The sequence below is a fragment of the Dermochelys coriacea genome, chromosome 1 (assembly GCF_009764565.3).
Source record: "Dermochelys coriacea isolate rDerCor1 chromosome 1, rDerCor1.pri.v4, whole genome shotgun sequence".
Lineage (NCBI taxonomy): Eukaryota > Metazoa > Chordata > Testudines > Dermochelyidae > Dermochelys > Dermochelys coriacea.
The window spans coordinates 259789290-259807679 of record NC_050068.2 but is presented as its reverse complement, the minus strand read 5'-3'; the positions used below and the strand labels follow the sequence as shown (position 1 = coordinate 259807679).

The following is an 18390-nucleotide window of genomic DNA, read 5'->3' as shown; positions in this document are numbered from 1 at the left end:
TATAAAAGCACCAGGCAGCCCCAAATAAAGGCTTGCTCTTGCTCATTCTCTTTCATTCACTGAAACTAAGCTGCCAAGAAACCCAAGCAAACTGGGAAACCTTTATAATTGCAACTCCCTTTTTAATATCTGTTAAAAAAAAAATCTACTGACCATAAAAAAAAAAAACACTAGTATTCCTTTCCCTCAAGTAAACTAAGCTCTTAATCACAGGTGCCTCTAATGAGGTGTGAAGCTTTATCGAGCAATTTCTGTACCTTGCTGCTTGATCCCAGAATCAGGTTGATGGGAGATCGGTATAATCTGTCAAAAGATGGCATCTTTTCATGTCCAACACTCCCCACATTCCCAGCAATAAACCAATAGTCACATGAGTCAGTGGCAAGAGGTCTTCCCTACTGTGCCAGCATGACCCTTAGCTAGCAATTGTATCTGGCAGGGGGTAGAACACGAGAAAAGTGACATATAGAGAGAAAGAAGTCAGTGAGGAAGGGTGCAGGTCAGAACTGGAAAGTTAAGATAAAAGAGAGTAAGCCCTTGAAACCACATTAAACAGAAGCAGAGGTGCCCATGCAGGGGCAAGAGCTTTCACTGCCACTTCAGAAAAACTGGAGGTGACATGATTCCCTAAGGAGTCCTTCTCATATGACTCATGTATGCAGGCTGCCAGGGGCAACAGTGTGGCAAGGCATTGATCATTGCTCTCTCACGGCCAGTTGAACACAAGAACGGCCATACTGGGTCAGACCAAAGGTCCATCTAGCCCAGTGTCCTGTCTTCTGACAGTGGCCAATGCCAGGTACTTCAGAGGGAATGAATAGAACAGGCAATCATCAATGATCCATCCCGTTACCCATTCCCAGCTTCTGGCAAACAGACGCTAGGGATATCATCCCTGCCCATCCTGGCTAATAGCCATTGATGGACCTATCCTCTATGAATTTATCCAGTTCTTTTCTGAACCCTGTTATAATCTTGGCCTTCACAACATCCTCTGGCAAAGAGTTCCACAGGTTGACTGTGCATTGTGTGAAGAAATACTTCCTTTTTTTTTTTTTAAACCTGCTGCCTATTAATTTCATTTGGTGACCCCTAGTTCTTGTGTCATGAGATGTTCTTGTGTTTGCAGATGGTTAACATTCTGAGATAGAAGGGTGGGGGGTGGAATTGCACATCAGTGAGGGGCAAGAGAACCTAATCTTAACCACATTAAGGCCCTTCAAGACAAGTGCTAGAGAAATGCTAGATTTTATAACAACTATGGTCTATAAAATGGGTGCTTCAGGCGAGTCTTCCTCTGCCCTGGCACTGGGAATGAACAGAGAAAGGAGGCAAGGCATTGGCTACACATGTATCAGAGATAACTTTCCACAGAATGTTGGCTATTTTATTTCAGTATTTCCACACACTCTGTCACAGATCATGCACTAGTCCTTCCCCCTTCCAATCCACAATAACACAGCCTGGGAGATGTGCGAGCATCTCAACCGCTCACTTCATAACATGGGCACCCAGACTCCGTGACACCAGGGGCTACACCAGCAGCATGCCAGGAGGCAAAGGGCAGCCTTTTTACATAATTGCTTTTAATTTTAAAAATCTTCAAATGACTTAAAAGATTAAAGATTGAGCTCAATGGCAGTAAAAACCTGCAGTTGAGCTAGTTGGTCCTCACGCTGAAGTTACAGGGAACACGAAGAAACTCTTATACTAGTTGTGTGTGACCTCAGCAATAGCAACACACATCACGGCATTCCCAGAGCCAAGAGTGCAGAACAGACTTGGGTTCTGGGCCTGTTACAATAATTTGTCTCCATGGGCTGCCCTTCCTTCCTTGAACTGGGGAAGCGGCCATGAGCTGCATTTTTCATATTTTATTCTGGGCATCCTTGCTCTGTATTTTAATTTCATGTAGAAAGTAGCCCATGAATTGGTAAGACACAGAAGCCCTCCTGGCTATTACTCTCCTCTCAATACAACTAGATTTTTTAGTGAATTTTAACACTGATAGATGCCATCTTGATAACCCTTACAAGTGGATGCAGATTAGTGTCAATTTCCAGCACACTGGCCTCCCCTCATCCCCCACATCCTTCATGCGTCAGCCTTGACCTGATCTAACCACTCTCTGTGGAGTACATGGTCAGCTCAAACTCTGTGACCCATTATATCTTTGGCCTATGCTGAGACTGCCAACAATGGGGCGCCTGTTGTCAGTTGTGGTAGCTGCCTGCAGGATGACAGCACCTGGCTCCCTAGGAACCAAGCTGAGGCCACATCCTTGCAGCTAGATCAGTGGGGAAAAAGTTTTACATTTCAGAATTGAACAAATGAAGTGATGAAAGTGACTGAAGTGAAATGCAACAAAGTCTTGCTGGAGAGAGAAAAAGAAAGACAGCTTCAATCTCCATTTGAAACACAAATTCAACTTTGGAGCAACAAGAAATGGTCATAAAAACATTAATCATTAGGTTGCCAGAAAGAAACAAAAGGTTCACTTACAGTGTCATATAAAGATAGAGATTTGACAAGAACAGGGAAGACTTCCGAAGCCAAACCAGACACTGGCTTCCCCCTATTCTTGTCTCACCCTTTTTTGTAGGGTTTTGATAATTCCCGACTATGCTATTACTCAATTATGTCAAGGCCATCGTATTGCAGTCGGCACCAAGTGTGTGGGGGGAGAGGGGGCGAGGATACTGCAGAGATGAATGCACAGAGGGAATTCATCCATCCCCAGATATTTTAATAGCTTTGTTGACCTTCAAGTAACTAGAGGGAGGGCGAGTTTCTCAGTCTTCCAAGGGACTCAAAGTCTCACCTGTTTGTGTTTATGGCAAGAAGACTGATACTGGAAGGACAGCAGACAGCAAGAAAGAAAAAGGGGTAAACTCCACGAACATGAGCGAGGAGCAACCAACACCACACCCAACACTGACTGCTGCAAAAGTTAAAAATAAAACAACACAAAGTCAATTTGTTAACCCTTTGGAGACTACAGATTTTATATAACACACAGCTTTCTGAGCTTCTCGCTGGCAGCCTAGAAAGTAGCAGTCATCTAGGGTTAAATAATTTAAAATGTAACATTGCATTTATCACTGAATACTATCGGACAAACTGGTTAGACTGGACTGACTGCCTGAGAAAACCTGGCCTAGGATAAATGCACATCCCTAGGATTCATCTTACCAGCACCATCTTTAATTAGAAAATATGGCCTAAGTCTCTCTGCTGGGACTCCACCCCTGAGATTTACGTCACAAGCCCCTGCACCACCTTTAAGAGGGAAATAAAATAAGGTCTCAGATCTCTTCTCCTGAGTCTCCAAAATTGCAATTCATCTCCTCAGCTTTTGTGTTGCTTTTAAATAGAAAGGTTGGGTGTTAAAAATGGGAAAAGGAGACAACTCCAAAACTGCACGCACACATAATGGTAGTACTTGTCATTCAAGACAGAGTCCCACCATTGTCAGAGGGTGGCAGCAGGAACGAAGCTGTGTAGTCCCAAGCAGATAGGTGCTCCATGCCTGCAATGCAGGAGATATAGCTGTGTGCCTGGCCACTCCCTCAAAGCTGTATAATCATCTGGAGGCAGGCAGGGAAGGACAGCAGAGACAGAACAGCACAAAATGGCAGTGGAAGTTGAAATACTGCAGAAATCCACCCACAGCAGGACCAAACAGAGGACATGTGAATTATGTGCCCCACTGTCCCAATGATTTTACACTGCAAACAGTAAAAGTTTAACCTGTGGGAACACATAAGGGAAGATCTACCTCAGCTCTCCTCTTCCTTCCCCTCCTCCCAAAACAGAGATACATACTCTTCATCTCCTGTTCCCAGTAACTCATTCCTAGATGGCTACTAGGCACTAATACTCCACTTAGTATGTATGGGCCAGATTCTCAGCTGGTGTAATTCAGAGTGGCTTCATCAACTTCAGTGCAGCTTCACCAATTTACACCAGATGACAATCTGACCCATGTGTGTCTATTGCAAACCCCTCTGTTGTGTAAACCTGCTTCTACCTATTATTGAGAGTAAAAGCCACAATGGCATGAGAGAGATGCTATAAGAGGGAAACTGAGAAAATAGGCCCTATATTCAGCCTCTTACTCTGCACATCTGAGGTCCCACCTTGACTATTCTTGATTTCTAAGGCAATTCCACCAGGAACACCAAATGGATCTTGCCAGCCAGGAATGGCAAACCCCACTCTCTCCTCAGCCTCATGAGGGCAGGATGTACATGCAAACAGTTTCTTCCCAGGTTCAGTGGGACCAGCACATACTTAAAGTGGTGGTGCACCTTTGACTGATCACATACACCCAACTTACAAAGGATGAGACTGCTGTTGGACTCCACTCTGGCAGAAACGTCAGCCATGTGCATATTTCTCCTACAAGCCTTACATCCCTAAATACTGCCTGTACAATCATCACGCTGAGTTCACTCTGTTATACAATCACTGCTATACATAGTCCTATTAAAAAATCCCAGTTGGGCTGCTATGCGCTTCTGGGTCTGAGAGAGAGAGAGAGAGAGAGAGAGAGAGAGAGAGAGAGAGGAAGGAAAGGAAAGGAAAGGAAAACAACAAGGTATGTGAAACAGAAGGAAACACATGGGGGGAGGGGAAGTCAGACAGTGGAAAAAATACCAGATGTCAACAATAAGTTTGCTCAAATTGACATTGGATTCACTGGCCCAGTTCCACCTACTCTAACAAGGAAGTGAAGGAGATCACTCCCTACAGCAATTAGCATAGGGAAAAGAGGGCACAGTGTTTTGGTAGAAGGTTGGAACACCTGCAGCAGGCCTTAAGAATAAACACTGCTCAGTGGCTCCCCTCCATCCCCCCAGTTGACAGATAACAGCTGGGACAGAAAACAGTGGAACTTGACCAGTAGCACCAAGAAATCCAGCGGGAGCACCAACTTCACAGCAGGAAGTATGGATGGCCTAAAGAAAAAAAGTTGTGGGTTTTTTTGGGAGGGGGGAGGGGGAGTAACATTTAGTAAGAGTCAAACAAAGTCCATCTTGGCCAGACAACCCCAGCATCATTCTCCCATGTAAAGTCCCATTACGTCTGCAGCAAGACCTGTGGCTCTGAGAGGGAGCTGTAGAGGGTGTAGCCCAACTCATCCACTTCTTCAGGGGTGAGCTCTGAAAACAAGTTCACCTTGGGATTCAGAGCACTGGGTAAGACACCAGCCTCCAAGTAGCCAATCAGGCCCTTCAGTGCCTGCAGGAAGCGGTCAGCTAGCACATCTTGGGACCAGTCAGACTCCTCTTGGGCCAGGTGCAGGATGACATTGGTGAGCTGGCTGGCAGTGAGGCGGCCCAGTGCTGGGTTTGACTTGCCCACAGCTTTGAGAATCTTGAGGCACAAGCAACGGCAGCCAGAATCGCCTTGGTCCAGGGCCCGCAAGCGAGCTGTCTCTGCTGGCCGCAAGCTCAGTCGCCACAGATTGTCATACTGGGCCAATCGGTGGGGTTTGGCCACCAGGATGGTGTCACCCAGTGTCAGGGATGGTAGGAAGTCAATAAGAAGATGCCGCTCTGGCTCATACTGGACTTCCAGTGTCAGGGACTCTGGGGGCGCTGCCGGACGGATCACATAGTCCAGAAGGGACCCAATGGCTGGCCAATTGATGGAGCCTGCCACTACTTTCTCAAAGGTGTCTGCCACAGCCTTGGGGGAGAGGTAGCCCCCCACCACACAGCGGTCCCAGTAGCTGGTCCCACGGGGGAAGTATTCTGGGTTTTCCCGACGTACCAGGCAGAAGCCAGGGATGTTCATGATGGTGTCCTCACCTGGAATGCATGACCACAGGTTCTGCTCCAAGACCAGAGGCACAATGAGCTGAATGTGATCAGCTGTCACTACCTGTCAGGAGAGGGGAAAAAAAGGGCGAAAGGTAACAGTTGAACCTACTGGGATAAAGCTACCTATCTGCTCATCACACATCTTCCTTCAAATGGGAATCCAAGAGGCTCTTTCTAAGTGGGACACTCTGCCTTCCTTTCATCAGGAAACATGCAGAGGGATCATTCTTCATAATCCAGGGGAAAACTGCAAGGCATAATGAAATCTGGTATTTATTTAGCATTTGCCTGAAAGATCTCTATGCACCTTATGAACTCAAATGGATATACCAACTACAACACGGATTGTTTCACATACCACTAAATTGAATCCACCTCTTGGGTATGATGTGGCAGTTGTTTCAGCACACAGCAACATTACACAATCGTTTGGGACACGAACTGGAGAATAACTGACAAACTGCAGGGAGAGCTTAAGTTGTCAAATCTGAATCATCCCACGATAGAATCTGGTGCAGGTGCTACAGTCAATGCCCCATTCTCTTGCTGGGATCTTTAATGATCATATGTGATTAAAACCTCAGATTTAAGTTGCATCTGACACGCAGCACTGATTCAGTGCTGCCTCAGAAGTGGCTCACTCACTGTAGCCTGTAGCTATTTTTGCATCCAAGTGATCTACAGCAGAGCTTGCTCTCCAATTCAACTCTGTCATGTGTTAACAAAACAAACACAGAAAGGTAGGAAAGGCTTTCAGGCATACACAAGAGTTCTCAGGGAAGCAACACATTTGGAGGAGGACGTGCAAGGCAAGCGCTGTGGGGAAGGACGGAGAAAAATGGAGATGTGGCAGAGGCAGAGCAGGCAAATACAAAGTGGGCAGAGAAAGAAGGAACTGGGACAATCAGAAAGGAAAAAACGAAGGCAGTAAAAGACAGATGTTCTACAGACACAGCCTGAACTGCATGTCTGTTTTGCAAAAACATTACACAAATGTATTCCCAGGAAATGTGGCATCGGAAGGCTTTTTAAACAAGTATGCTGTGCTGAAGCAGCACAGCCAGCAGGGGAGCCTGAAATACCTCTACACAGTCACCCTGCAGCATAATGGCTACCACACTCCAATGAGTTACCTGCAGATCATCGTACAGGCTGCCACTAAGGTACATGTCACGCAGGGGCATGTCTGGCAGCTTGGCACGTAGGAAGCTACGCAGCTCAGCGCAAATATCTACAGCTGCCTGCTTGGCCCGGGCCTGCTCTTCTGCCGGGATAGCCACTTTCCTCCGGTAGTAGGCAAAGAGTTTTTCTTGCAGGGACAGGCGAAGGCGTGACTTCTTCAGTTCTACTTGGCTCCTCTTGGCAGACGGTTTGGGCTTTGCAGGTAGGAACGCATCTGCCAGGCAAGAGAGAGAAATCCCATAATCCCTAACATTTCATTGCTAAATGTTTGACAGAGATAACTTGATGGCGCTGAAGCGCAGCCCCCTCCAGGATGGAATTTAGCAGTCATTTTGCAGGCTTTATTATGAGTATCATAGTAGGAGAAAGCTGAGAATAATTTCAACAATGACTACTAAAGGAATTAGGTGAGCAGACGGCAAGTTCCCCGAGTTTGAATTTAACCAGGACAATGAGACTAACACCCCATATCTTTCAAAAAGAAATTATGTTGACGACTGTAAGTGGGCAGCGCCTGTTAAATTTTATCCAAAAGACAGCAGCCCTTGCAGCACAAGTGCCTCTAACATGATGCAGGAACAATGAGAGGACAGAGTACACCTCCCTGAATCACCAACACCTGAGTTTTTCCTGAAGGGTTCCTACAATATACGGACAAAGCCCAATGCGGTTTAGCTTGTGAGATCTGATGTGGTTACAGTAATTTAAGGTGGTATGTCTGTCTGGGCTGTATTACCATCATAGATTAGGAGACAGGCCAGAGCAGGTGGGTAAGCAGGAAGAGCTAAGAAACACTGCAGGTCAAGGGCTTGTGTTGTTTCTTGGGAAAGGGAGAAGATTTCCCAAGGATCTCTCTCTCAAACCTTCTATCTGACAGCTAGACCTGAACAGATACCTTCTCAGATCTCATTGATACAACACCTCTTCATACTGCAGAACTTCTCTCTGGTTGAAATATGAAGCAGCTCTCCCAGCACCAGGGGAAATAAAAGTACCTCTTCCTCGGGCAGTATTCAAAGAGATAATGTTAAGAGCTGCTGTAATGCCTTTATTCAGCTCCTAGAGGACTCCCGCACCTTTGGGGGATGACAGAGCCCATTTAATGACTTCAGTTGACATAATTCAGCTCTTGACTTAGATGCCCTGGTCATTAAGCTTCTTGCTGCTCCCTCAGTAGCAATGCCAAAGCCGTCCTGGAGTTGGCCTGCTTGCGGAAACAGAGATTTGGACACCAGGTAAAGTTCTGTGCCAAGTTATTATTTTGCAGATTCTACATTTAAAACTGGTGATCCTTAGAGGTTGGTTAAAGATCTCAATTTTACCTGGACAGGGGGTAACAGGATTGAAAGGGCAGCTGCTATAATGTAGAAGGTATCACACTGCTTATTACCTGCGTCTAAAGCTGATGGGTCAGTGGGGAGGGTCTGTAGGGAACGGCTCAGGTTTGTCTTCATATCCTGGTTCAGTAAGCGTGATGAGGACCCCAGCCAGTTTGGCTCCTCCCAGCTTCTCTTTCCTGACTGACTCAAGTGGGTGGGACTGCTGGGAGCACTGATTGCCCGGTCATACATCTGAAATGGCATCACAGGGACACAAGAAGTTACATTTATTAAGTGCCCCATCCATTAGGAAGCAACCAGCCCATATCCCTTCATTGGGTCCTTCCCATCCCCACATTCCTCAGCGTTCATCTCTCTACCCCTCACCTTGTTACCTTCACTATCTCCGTTCTAATGTTCCATGCCCCTCCTCCACACAAGCACACCTTCCTTCCCCTCAGACCTCCTCACACTTACTCGTTTGACAGCCAGAGTGGCAATGCCCAGCATGGCAGCTCCGCCCACACCCAACACGAGCCGGGCATTGGATAGCACAAAATCGATGGCTGTGCCAATGCCGTTGTCATCCTTCTTCCCCTTGCGCTCTCCAGCACCTGCCATCTCACCCTGAGAGGAGAGAACAGATTTATCAGAAAGCTGTACCCCACCAATCTAAACCTCCATCTCCCCAGTCCGTTGCTCACTGTTCTTTGGAGGTTAAGATTTCCCACAATGAATCAGATGTGGTCCATCTATTTCTGTATTTTGCCTCCTGCCACATTGGCTTAGACCATGTCTAGTCAGTTATCTTGCCTCCGACAATGGCCAATGTCAAACTCTCCAGAGAAAGGAAATAAAACCCCTTTAATGTCCCTAATTACATGGTATTATAGTCATAGGGAAAATTTCTTCAACTCCAGCTCTCAGTTTATGACCTGAAGCATAATGATTAACCAATCCTGACATTTTACTTGGGTCATTGCGGAGGCTTTACACATAAATGTAGTAACCCTCACTCTGGTACTAGCACCTGCAATGCTGCAGCACAGAATGCTGTCCTGGGGAGACAGCAAACGAGAGGGCAGCAAGACCTGGGGAAGGGGTTCAGAATCCACCCAAAGGGGTAGTGTGGGAGTGGCGGAAATAAAGCTGTAAGAGAAGGAGAAGAATCTAGATGCTGAGGTAACAAGTGAACTGGAGTCTGGGTACGAGGTGAGGGGATAAAATAAAAGAACTCGAGAATAAAAGTAGGGGACTGGGAACTGAGGAGGAGGAAAGAAGGAAAATAGGAAAGGTTTCAGGTCAGGAGGAGCAGGAAAAATGCACAGACCTGGGCATGTGAACAGACACTGTTAGAGAAGGGAAGTAGAAGGAAATATAGTCTACAGACTTACCAGAGAGAGTATATTAAGGGGAAAAAAACCTGAAAGGAAATATAAGTGGTGAAAAATGGAACTGATCAAAAAGTTTTTAGATGAAAACAGATCCTGAAAACATTAAACATGACACCCACCCACAAAGGACCTAAAATATATTAACAGAGGCAATGACTGTTTGAGCATCTATTGAAGGAATAGGATTGAAAGGTGCCCAATGGATAAGCAAGACCCTCTAGGTGAAGAAACCCTGCTTGTGGAAAAACTCAATGAAAAGAGATACAGCCACAGGAACACCAAATTTAAGGAATACTCCAATCTAAGGGAAAGCAAGAGTGGAGCTGGACCTACAGCCAAGGAGAGGAAAAGTTGATTCTTCCCTGAAGTGACACAGTATATTGTTAAATAATCTCTTGTTCTTCTTAATAACAATGTATTTGATACTAACTGCATAGAGTAAGGAAGAACAACATGTACAAGTTCCCAAAGGTTAATGAGTTGGTAACACAGTTTGTTATTACAAATAGTCTTTGGTAACATTCTATATTTAAGTTCCTTGTACAATTTTGGGGTTCTCCCCTATAAAATTCTAAAAATTTAAAATGATTCCTTTTGTCTTGGTTTGCCTCTGCCTCTCTTCACAGTTAGCATAGTCTAGCTGGATCACCACATAACTATTTAATGCTTTTTTAAAATCTCTCTAACATATTTGCCTCAGTTATGTCTTGCAATAGTGATTTCTACATGTTAATTATATGTTAAACCATATTACCTTATGTCTTTTCCCTTTAACCAGCTGAATACTGTACTAGGGGAAAAAGAAAAGGAGGACTTGTGGTACCTTAGAGACTAACAAATTTATCTGAGCATAAGCTTTCGTGAGCTACAGCTCACTTCATCGGATGCATTCAGTGGAAAATGCTGAACGCATCCGATGAAGTGAGCTGTAACTCACGAAAGCTTATGCTCAAATAAGCTTGTTAGTCTCTAAGGTGCCACAAGTCCTCCTTTTCTTTTTGTGGATACAGACTAACATGGCTGCTACTCTGAAACCTGTACTAAGGGACTGGCCCCTATGCCATTTAATCTCCTTTCCAAACTAGAGAGTCCTAGTCCCCTTCTATAGGATTGCATCTACTTGCAGAAACTGCAATCTAGTTGTCCATAGGGGCGAAAAAAAACAAACCACAATTATTCTAGTGGTGTGCAAGAGCAAAGGAACTGCTGTACTAGATCACACCCAAGGCCTAGTATCCCTTCTCCGACAGTGGTTAGTACCAGATACTTCAGAGGAAAATGCAAGAAGCCCCATAACAGGCAATTATGGATTAGTCTGCTCATAGGGGAAGTTTCTTCCTAATCTCTGGGAGTTTATGCCCTAAAGCATGAGGGTTTATCATTTATACAAAGATCATATGCAATGTAACTATAAATGTTCTCATTCAGGGATTCTCAAACTTCATTGAGCCTGCCTGAGCCCACTCCACCCGGGTGGGGGGGACCAAAGCCTCACCACCCTGGACCAAAGCCAAAGGACTTCAGCCCCAGGCACGGGGCCTGTAACCCGAGTCCTAAACCGAATGCTGAAGCCCTTGGGTTGTGGCTTTGGCCCCAGGCGGTGGGGTCGGGCTTCAGCCCCGGGCCACAGCAAGTCTAAGCTAGCCCTGGTGATCCCATTAAAATAGAGTCGCAACCCACTTTGGGGTCCCAACCCACAGTTTTGAAAACCATTGTTCTCATTCATATGCATTTTGAATCCTACTAACTTATTGGCTTCAATAGTATATAATGGCAATGAGTTCCACTGCTTAATTATGTATATAAAAAGTATTTTCTTTAATCACTTTAAAACTTGCTATTTTTCAGATTCATCAAGGACATAGCTGTACTACAGAAATTTTCAAAACTATTTTAAAGCCAGTTCTGCTATACTGATTTTAGAACTGGCTAAAAGGCACACTATTCACCACGTTTTAGGCAGTTTATAATGGCTACACTTGTTTTTCTGAACCAGTTCCCAAAATCACTTAAAATTCCAAGAACTCAAGAAGGATGGTCTCTGAGCTGAGGAGTTTGCAATTGAATTACTTTTGGTCACTATACAGAAGATGTAACAGCTGTCCACAGTGGTACCATTAAAATAGTGGTTCTCAACCAGTAAATAGTCTGGGAACGAAGACCCTGGGACAGAACTGTAACTAGGCATTCTAGTGCCCAGGGCAAGCAAGCATATTTGCACCCCCTACCAGAGATGATGTGGGAGGGGACCACATGGGGTCATGTTCCCCCACCTCCCAGATTTTTTGGTTGCCCGCTGGTAGATAAGCTGGGTGGCCCACTGAGGTGAGCTGGGATGGATGTGGCGCATCGTCCCCGAGATCTACAGTGCGGGGCTGGCCTAAGCTGCCCTCACAGCTTTGTTCCCTGGGCAGCTGCACCGCTCACGCTATGGCCCTGCCCTGGGGTGACTTCGGTCGTATCCTACCCCTGGGGGAGGCTAGATCCTGCCAAGCTCTTACCCCACAGTGGCATCTGCTACTGTGGGACTGTCCAGGCTTGGCTCTCCGCTCTGGCCATTGCAGCCCTGGTCAGGTTTAGCCCCATGACGCCAGCTGAACCAAGTTTGTATGAGTTGCGTTGTGACCTGGCTCATGTGATTGCAGTACAATTCACTCAAATTTGGCCTAACCAGTCTTCCGTCATGACAGCTGGGCCAAACCTGAGCGGCACTAGGACCCCAGAGGTTGCAGTGCCTAGAGCAGGGAGGTGAGCCCAACAAGCCTTGTAGGACGGGAACCACAGAAGCTGCCACATGACCCTTTGAAACATTCTGGCAACACAATTTTGGGTCCCTACTCATGCGTTGAGAAACCCTGCAACAACAAAAAGCATATTATGTGGCTGCGAATGACCTACCTAAGGCTTAATGCATCTGTGAGGGGAACACCGGAGTACTGCTTGTACGGATGGATATTCAGGCACCCTCTGGACTTTCTTCTTCACATTTGTGGTGGGCAGAAGATATTAACCATCTGTCCAAGAAGATTAACGGTTTTGGAAGGAGAAAAGAAGGAAGTGGGATAAGAGCAGGGAGAGGCAAAGACTCTAAACCAACCCTCCCAGTCTATTGTGCAGAAAGGCCTGTCCCTTCTCCAGTTGTCTTTCTCTGTCTTCAAGCCGCTCCAGCTGCTGGTTCTTGCGGAACTCACGCCGGATGGAGGCGAGGTAGAAATCACGGTCGGTGTAGCGTAGACCACGGCCCTGGCGCAGCAGAGCACGATAGAGGTTCAGCACTGCCTCACGGGACCACGCTGCCATGGGGGACAGATGCAGGAGAAGGCAAACTGAAGAAAAATGGATGAGGGAAAGTCAACATTTGTTTCCCAGTTGCATTTCGCTATCTCCCCCCTGCAAGTCTCCCTGATACTTTCTTCACAAGCCCCTGGGAAAGGGGAACCCAAGGGGATGGATTTCCAGCAGGGAAAGAGAGGGAAACTTAGTGCAGAGGAAAAGATCCCTACTGGGGGGGCAGAGAACAACCTCACTCTATCTGCCAGCAAAGCAGAAAGAGGCAATAACAGAGACACTGTAAAATCCCCCCAAGCCCGACACTAACCCCCCCCCCGCCCCCACCGAGACTCCCTGGATCAGCCCCGCCAGCGTCTGTCTCCGCCCGGGCTTCCCCGGCCAGGCGCGGCAACGAAGGCACCTGCTGGGGGGGGGCGGGGGAGACCCCGCGCGGGCGGGCTGAGGAAGGGCCCCGGGGAGCAGCGCAGGGCGGGATCTCGTGGGCGGAACAATAGGCTGGAAAGGGGGTTGGGGGCAGGAGGGGTCCGGGCGTGCGGAGGGGGATGGGCCTCACCCGGGAAGCGGGAGCAGTTTCTCGGTCGCCCGACTCTCGCCCACCCCGCAGCCTCCCTCCCGGCACGGCTTCCCCGGGGTCACCCAGCACCACGGCCACTTCGCTTCCGGGGCGCGAGCCCGGGCCGCCAACCAGCGAGAGCGAGCGGGAGCGTAGATTGTACGCGCGGGGAGGGCGAACTTCCGCTCGTCGCGGCGCGAGGCGGGGAAGGGCGCTCAGCGCTGCCCCCATCCGGCCGGCGGTGCTGCACGCAGCTGGGTCCCTCCTCGCTTGCCCCCTCCCCTCCGGCGGTGGGACGTGGCAGAGCCCAGACCTGCCCTGAGTGGCGGGACACGTCACGGGCGCGTGGGCGAGCCCCGCGGGACTTCGCGCGCCTCCTTGCGCTGAGCGGGTCTGCCAGGCTCGGGTGCAGCCTTTCCTGTCGCTTCCCCTCCCGTCTTGTGTATTCATCAGTGATGCCGACTCTGCAAGGACGCGCGCCAGTCCAGTTCTCGGCCTGCCCCGGACAATCTCCGAGACAAACAAACGGACTCATTATTTACCCTGAGAGCAAATCAGATAGTACAGCAGCTGGATTCGCACATTCTTAAGATTCAGATCCTTTGGCGTTTGGGGTGTGGTGGGGTGCGTGCGGTAAATTTGCATCTGGATTCAGTTTTTGGTCCTCCGATGCTCTGTGGCTTAGGAAGGGAGTGTTTGTTGCGTTGGTTAAAGCGGCAGCAAAAGGTCAACGTTCTTTTTCTTTGTCTGTTCCGCCCTGAAATTATTCTTGGGCAAGTCCCAGTGTGTCCAATACTTGCTTTCACAACAGCAGCTGGACGGTTGCTGTTGAAATCTCGTTCTAGCTTGTGTTAAAGTGCAGTTCTGCTCTGAAAAGTGACTTTGTACAAATCGTGGGAAAGGGCTCCATGTTTATTGTCTCTCTTTGGCTCCAATATAAATATATGCTCAGTTTATAATAAAGATTTATTTAAATTGCCTTTGCCTCCCCTTTTCCCCTTATTTTGAATATATAAAGGAAGCCTGAAAGATTATTTGCTTCCTTTTATTTTTTTTCCTTGCTTTTTCAAGTATTAGAAATACCAGTCACTAAGTCAGGGTTAGTTGGTTTGTTTTCACTGGAGAACTTCTGGGGGGGTTCTCAGTAGGGTGACCAGATAGCACAGGGATGGCCAACCTCTGGTTCCGGAGCCCCATGTGGGGGTGGGGGAGAGGGAGGGATAGCTCAGTGGTTTGAGCATTGGCCTGCTAAACCCAGCCTTGTGGGCTCAATCTTTGAGGGGGCCATTTAGGGATCTGGGGCAAAAATCGGGGATTGGTCCTGCTTTGAGCAGGGGGTTGGACTAGATACCTCCTGAGGTCTCTTGCAACCCTGATATTCTATGATTCTTAAGAAGTTAATATGCAGCTTCTGGTATAGGCACCAACTCCTATGGAGCTATAGGTGCCAACTTTCCAATGGGCCAGGGGGTGCTCACTGCTCAACCCCTGGTTCTGCCACAGGCCCTGCCCCCACTCCAGTCCTTCCCCTGAGACTGCCATGCCCTTGCTTCTCCTCCTGCATGCCATGAAACAGCTGATCAGGGTGCAGGGAGGGAAGGGGAGGCGCTGATCGGTGGGGCTGCCAGTGGGTAGGAGGCTGTGGGGGTGGGGGGGAGCTGCTAACTTATTACTGTCACTCTTTGGCAATGTACATTGATAAATTGTGGCTCCTTCTCAAGCTCAGTTTGGCCACCCCTGAGATAGCAACTGTGAAAATATGGCATGGGGGTGGGGGGTAATAGGCGCCTACATAAGAAAAAGTCCCAAAAAATGGGACTGTCCCTTTACAAACGGAACATCTGGTCACCCTAGTTCTCAGAAATGCTTATTGTGAACTCTCAAACCTTAACTGAAAGGGTAGGAGTGTTGACACTTTTACAAAATAATCCTTTCAGCCAAATGTTTGTTAGGCATTAGAGGTAAATATGTGTAATTTTAAACAGTCTGACTTTAAAACCATTCCCCCTCTCAGCCTGTTATCTTTTGTAATGTCAGAACTTCTCTAGTTCTCCAGGTACTTACGGCTCTGTCTACATTAGGGAAATTTGGCAAGCCATTGCTAACACTGATTCAGTTCCACCGGTGTTAGCAATGTTGGGAGCTCTAGTGTCCATGAGCCAGTAGCTGCCCTTACTGTTTTAAGCACTATGTTGATTAGACCTGCTCATTAAGTGAGAGCCACAATTAACAGCTCTCTCTGTAGTTCTGTCTAGAAACATACTTCCCATTTAAACCTTCCCATTGAACAAAATAATGTAATGTTTTTCTTGAAATGCATCTAGGATATTCCTATACTTTACATATACAAATACCAGTACAGAAAATATGGCTTCACATTCAACAGCAACCCTACATTGGCTACACCAAAATGCTGCTCTAGTGTAGATGAAAAGAAAAGGAGTACCCGTGGCACCTTAGAGACTAACAAATTTATTAGAGCATAAGCTTTCGTGAGCTACAGCTCACTTCATCGTAATGCATCCGATGAAGTGAGCTGTAGCTCACGAAAGCTTATGCTCTAATAAATTTGTTAGTCTCTAAGGTGCCACGGGTACTCCTTTTCTTTTTGCAAATACAGACTAACACGGCTGCTACTCTGAAACCTGTCATTAGTGTAGATGAGGCTCCAGAGTTCATGTACCAAATGGCTTTTTGTATTCCTTTCACACCGATCGCTTTTGAAAACAGAGCACTCTCTACCCCTGTACAATAGGGAAGGAAAAGTTAAACAAAAAAGTTAACAATCTTTTCCATCTCTCTAAATGCATGCAAATACCATTGTGGGTGATAGTCTCTAAATCTGTTATTAATTTCTAGAGCCCTATGTGGATACAAAATTTGTAACCGCATCTGATCTGCGATCTGCAAAAATGATCTGCGAATATGCACAGATTTGCAGGGCTCTATTAATTTCTCCCTCTCTATTCAACATGCTGTCTTCCATGTGAATGGCCAAGGTCAACCAAAAACCTAATGACTCCCCACATAATCTAGTTAACTCTTTTTCTTAAAGAGGTTTAAAAAATCTTGACCATTTATTAAAAAAAAAATTAATTCCACTTCATTAATAAACATCTTACTAAGCTGTGCCCTTGTAAAAAAGCAAGGAGGTATATATTTGAAGAACCCAGGCTAATTGATTAATCCTCCCAGCTTTTTAAATAGTAGTGTAAATTTATATTTAAAATACAGTTTTTCAACAAGTCCTAATGTTCTAGCTCAGTGGTTCCCAAACTTGTTTCGCCGCTTATGCAGGGAAAGCCCTTGGCGGACCGGGCCGGTTTGTTTACCTGCCGCGTCTGCAGGTTTGGCCGATCGCGGCTCCTAGTGGCCGCGGTTTGCTGCGCCAGGCCAATGGGAGCTGCTGGAAGCAGCGTGGGCCGAGGGACGTACTGGCCACCGCTTAAAGCGGCTCCCGTTGGTCTGGAGCAGCGAACTGTGGCCACTGGGAGCCCCGGCCGAACCTGCGGACGCGACAGGTAAACAAACTGGCCCAGCCCGCCAGGGGCTTTCCCTGCACAAGCGGCGGAACAAGTTTGGGAACCACTGTTCTAGCTAATGTGTATGGCCCCAAATAAACAAACTGCTTACACATGTTTTTAACTTTAAGCAGATGAGTGATCCCACTGCTGTTCAGCAAAGCATTTAAGGACACAGGTGGTATTTAAGCACATGCTCACAGTGAGGCATGTGTTTGAGTGCTAGGGATGGGATTACTTATGTGCTTTTAAACGTGCTTAAGGCCTTGATTCAGCAAAGCACATAAGCACTTTCTTAAGTCTCATTGACTTCAGTAGGCCTTAAGCATGTATTTAAGTACTTTGCTGAAGTGGGACCTATGTGCATCACTGCCCTGTACTGAATATAGGCCTGAGCAAGTAAGTGAGAGTGTTCTCTGTGTGATTTCAGGTTGTCCTTTATTGGCTGGCTCACCACGGAGATGAATCTTAAAGGTGACTCATGGAAAGTCTCTTCTAGCTCACAAGGTAGAGGCCTGTGCTTTTTGGAGCAGCGGGTCTTGAGTTGTATTTTAGGGATTGTTAAACCTCTGTTCTCTAAACATAATAAAAACCATATAATTAAAATAAGTCATAATACATCCAGATAATGTTCTTAAAGTAATAGAACATAAAATGGCATAAGGTTATAATAAAATATCTTGTACTAGAGGTAATAAAAATATACAAGAGAACTTTTAACCCAATCAAATCTAATTAATCAAACTGTCATGCTAAATTTCCATTAGCCTAAAAAATTATACTGTACATTTGTCTCTTTTTCTTTTCCCCTGTTAAGGTGGGAAGATTGCTGGACCTCATGGTCATCATTTACTTTAAATCGAATCCATATTAAGATTTATAAAATAACAGGATAGAAAATAATGTTGAAAATTTAATCAATACTGTGCTCACTGTGGTTACTCTACCTTTGAATGGAGATAGCAGGAATAGAAAGTGTTCAGATATGGACAGTGAAAATGCTCAGATAGATGGGGAAATTTCCACAGGAAGAGAAATTGAAAACATTGGGACTGTTTGTAGAGAAGAGACAAATAAGAGGGGAGATGACAGAGGTATGCAGAATGATTCATGGTATAAAGAAGGTAAATTATGTGCACATAGTAATCCTCTCTCAACAAGGAGACATCACTGAAACTAGAACACAACCCGATAAAAGGGAATACAGTTTTACAAAAGGCATAATTAGCTTATTTGGTTCTATTCAATGTCTTCATAAATGATTTGAATAATGGCATTGAGAGTACACATAAAGTTTGTGGA

At 46.4% G+C, this 18390-nt stretch overlaps 2 protein-coding genes across 3 annotated transcripts; both read right to left on the bottom strand.

The window, feature by feature from the left end:
- Window positions 1-1383: 1383 nt before the first annotated feature.
- LOC119858576 (mitochondrial dynamics protein MID51) lies at window positions 1384-12759 on the bottom strand. Its single transcript, XM_038409551.2, has 5 exons — window positions 12622-12759; window positions 8807-8956; window positions 8401-8581; window positions 6962-7224; window positions 1384-5889 (listed from the first exon to the last, which is right to left on the bottom strand). Exons 2-5 carry the CDS (start codon window positions 8948-8950, stop codon window positions 5083-5085), a joined length of 1395 nt encoding a protein of 464 aa, XP_038265479.1. The 5' UTR covers window positions 8951-8956; window positions 12622-12759; the 3' UTR covers window positions 1384-5082.
- Window positions 12760-12810: 51 nt separating this feature from the next.
- LOC122457351 (MIEF1 upstream open reading frame protein-like) lies at window positions 12811-14647 on the bottom strand. 2 transcript variants are annotated; one of them, XM_043501908.1, is made up of 2 exons: window positions 14110-14647; window positions 12811-13049 (listed from the first exon to the last, which is right to left on the bottom strand). In XM_043501908.1, exons 1-2 carry the CDS (start codon window positions 14210-14212, stop codon window positions 12811-12813), a joined length of 342 nt encoding a protein of 113 aa, XP_043357843.1. In that variant the 5' UTR covers window positions 14213-14647. The 2 variants fall into 2 exon arrangements, with proteins under 2 accessions (XP_043357843.1, XP_043357848.1); XM_043501913.1 differs by lacking the exon at window positions 14110-14647 and adding an exon at window positions 13568-13723.
- Window positions 14648-18390: the final 3743 nt, after the last annotated feature.

What these genes read in the sequence shown, in the direction of transcription:
- LOC119858576 (XM_038409551.2), bottom strand. Translation starts at nt 8,950, where the DNA reads ATGGCAGGTGCTGGAGAGCGCAAGGGGAAGAAGGATGACAACGGCATT. An exon ending in CCCATCAGCTTTAGACGCAG is followed by an intron (nt 7,225 to 8,400) that starts GTAATAAGCAGT and finishes CTTGCCTGGCAG; the next exon opens with ATGCGTTCCTACCTGCAAAG. An exon ending in GCCTGTACGATGATCTGCAG is followed by an intron (nt 5,890 to 6,961) that starts GTAACTCATTGG and finishes CTCTCCTGACAG; the next exon opens with GTAGTGACAGCTGATCACAT.
- LOC122457351 (XM_043501908.1), bottom strand. Translation starts at nt 14,212, where the DNA reads ATGCAAATTTACCGCACGCACCCCACCACACCCCAAACGCCAAAGGAT. An exon ending in CTATCTGATTTGCTCTCAGG is followed by an intron (nt 13,050 to 14,109) that starts GTAAATAATGAG and finishes ATTTTTCTTCAG; the next exon opens with TTTGCCTTCTCCTGCATCTG.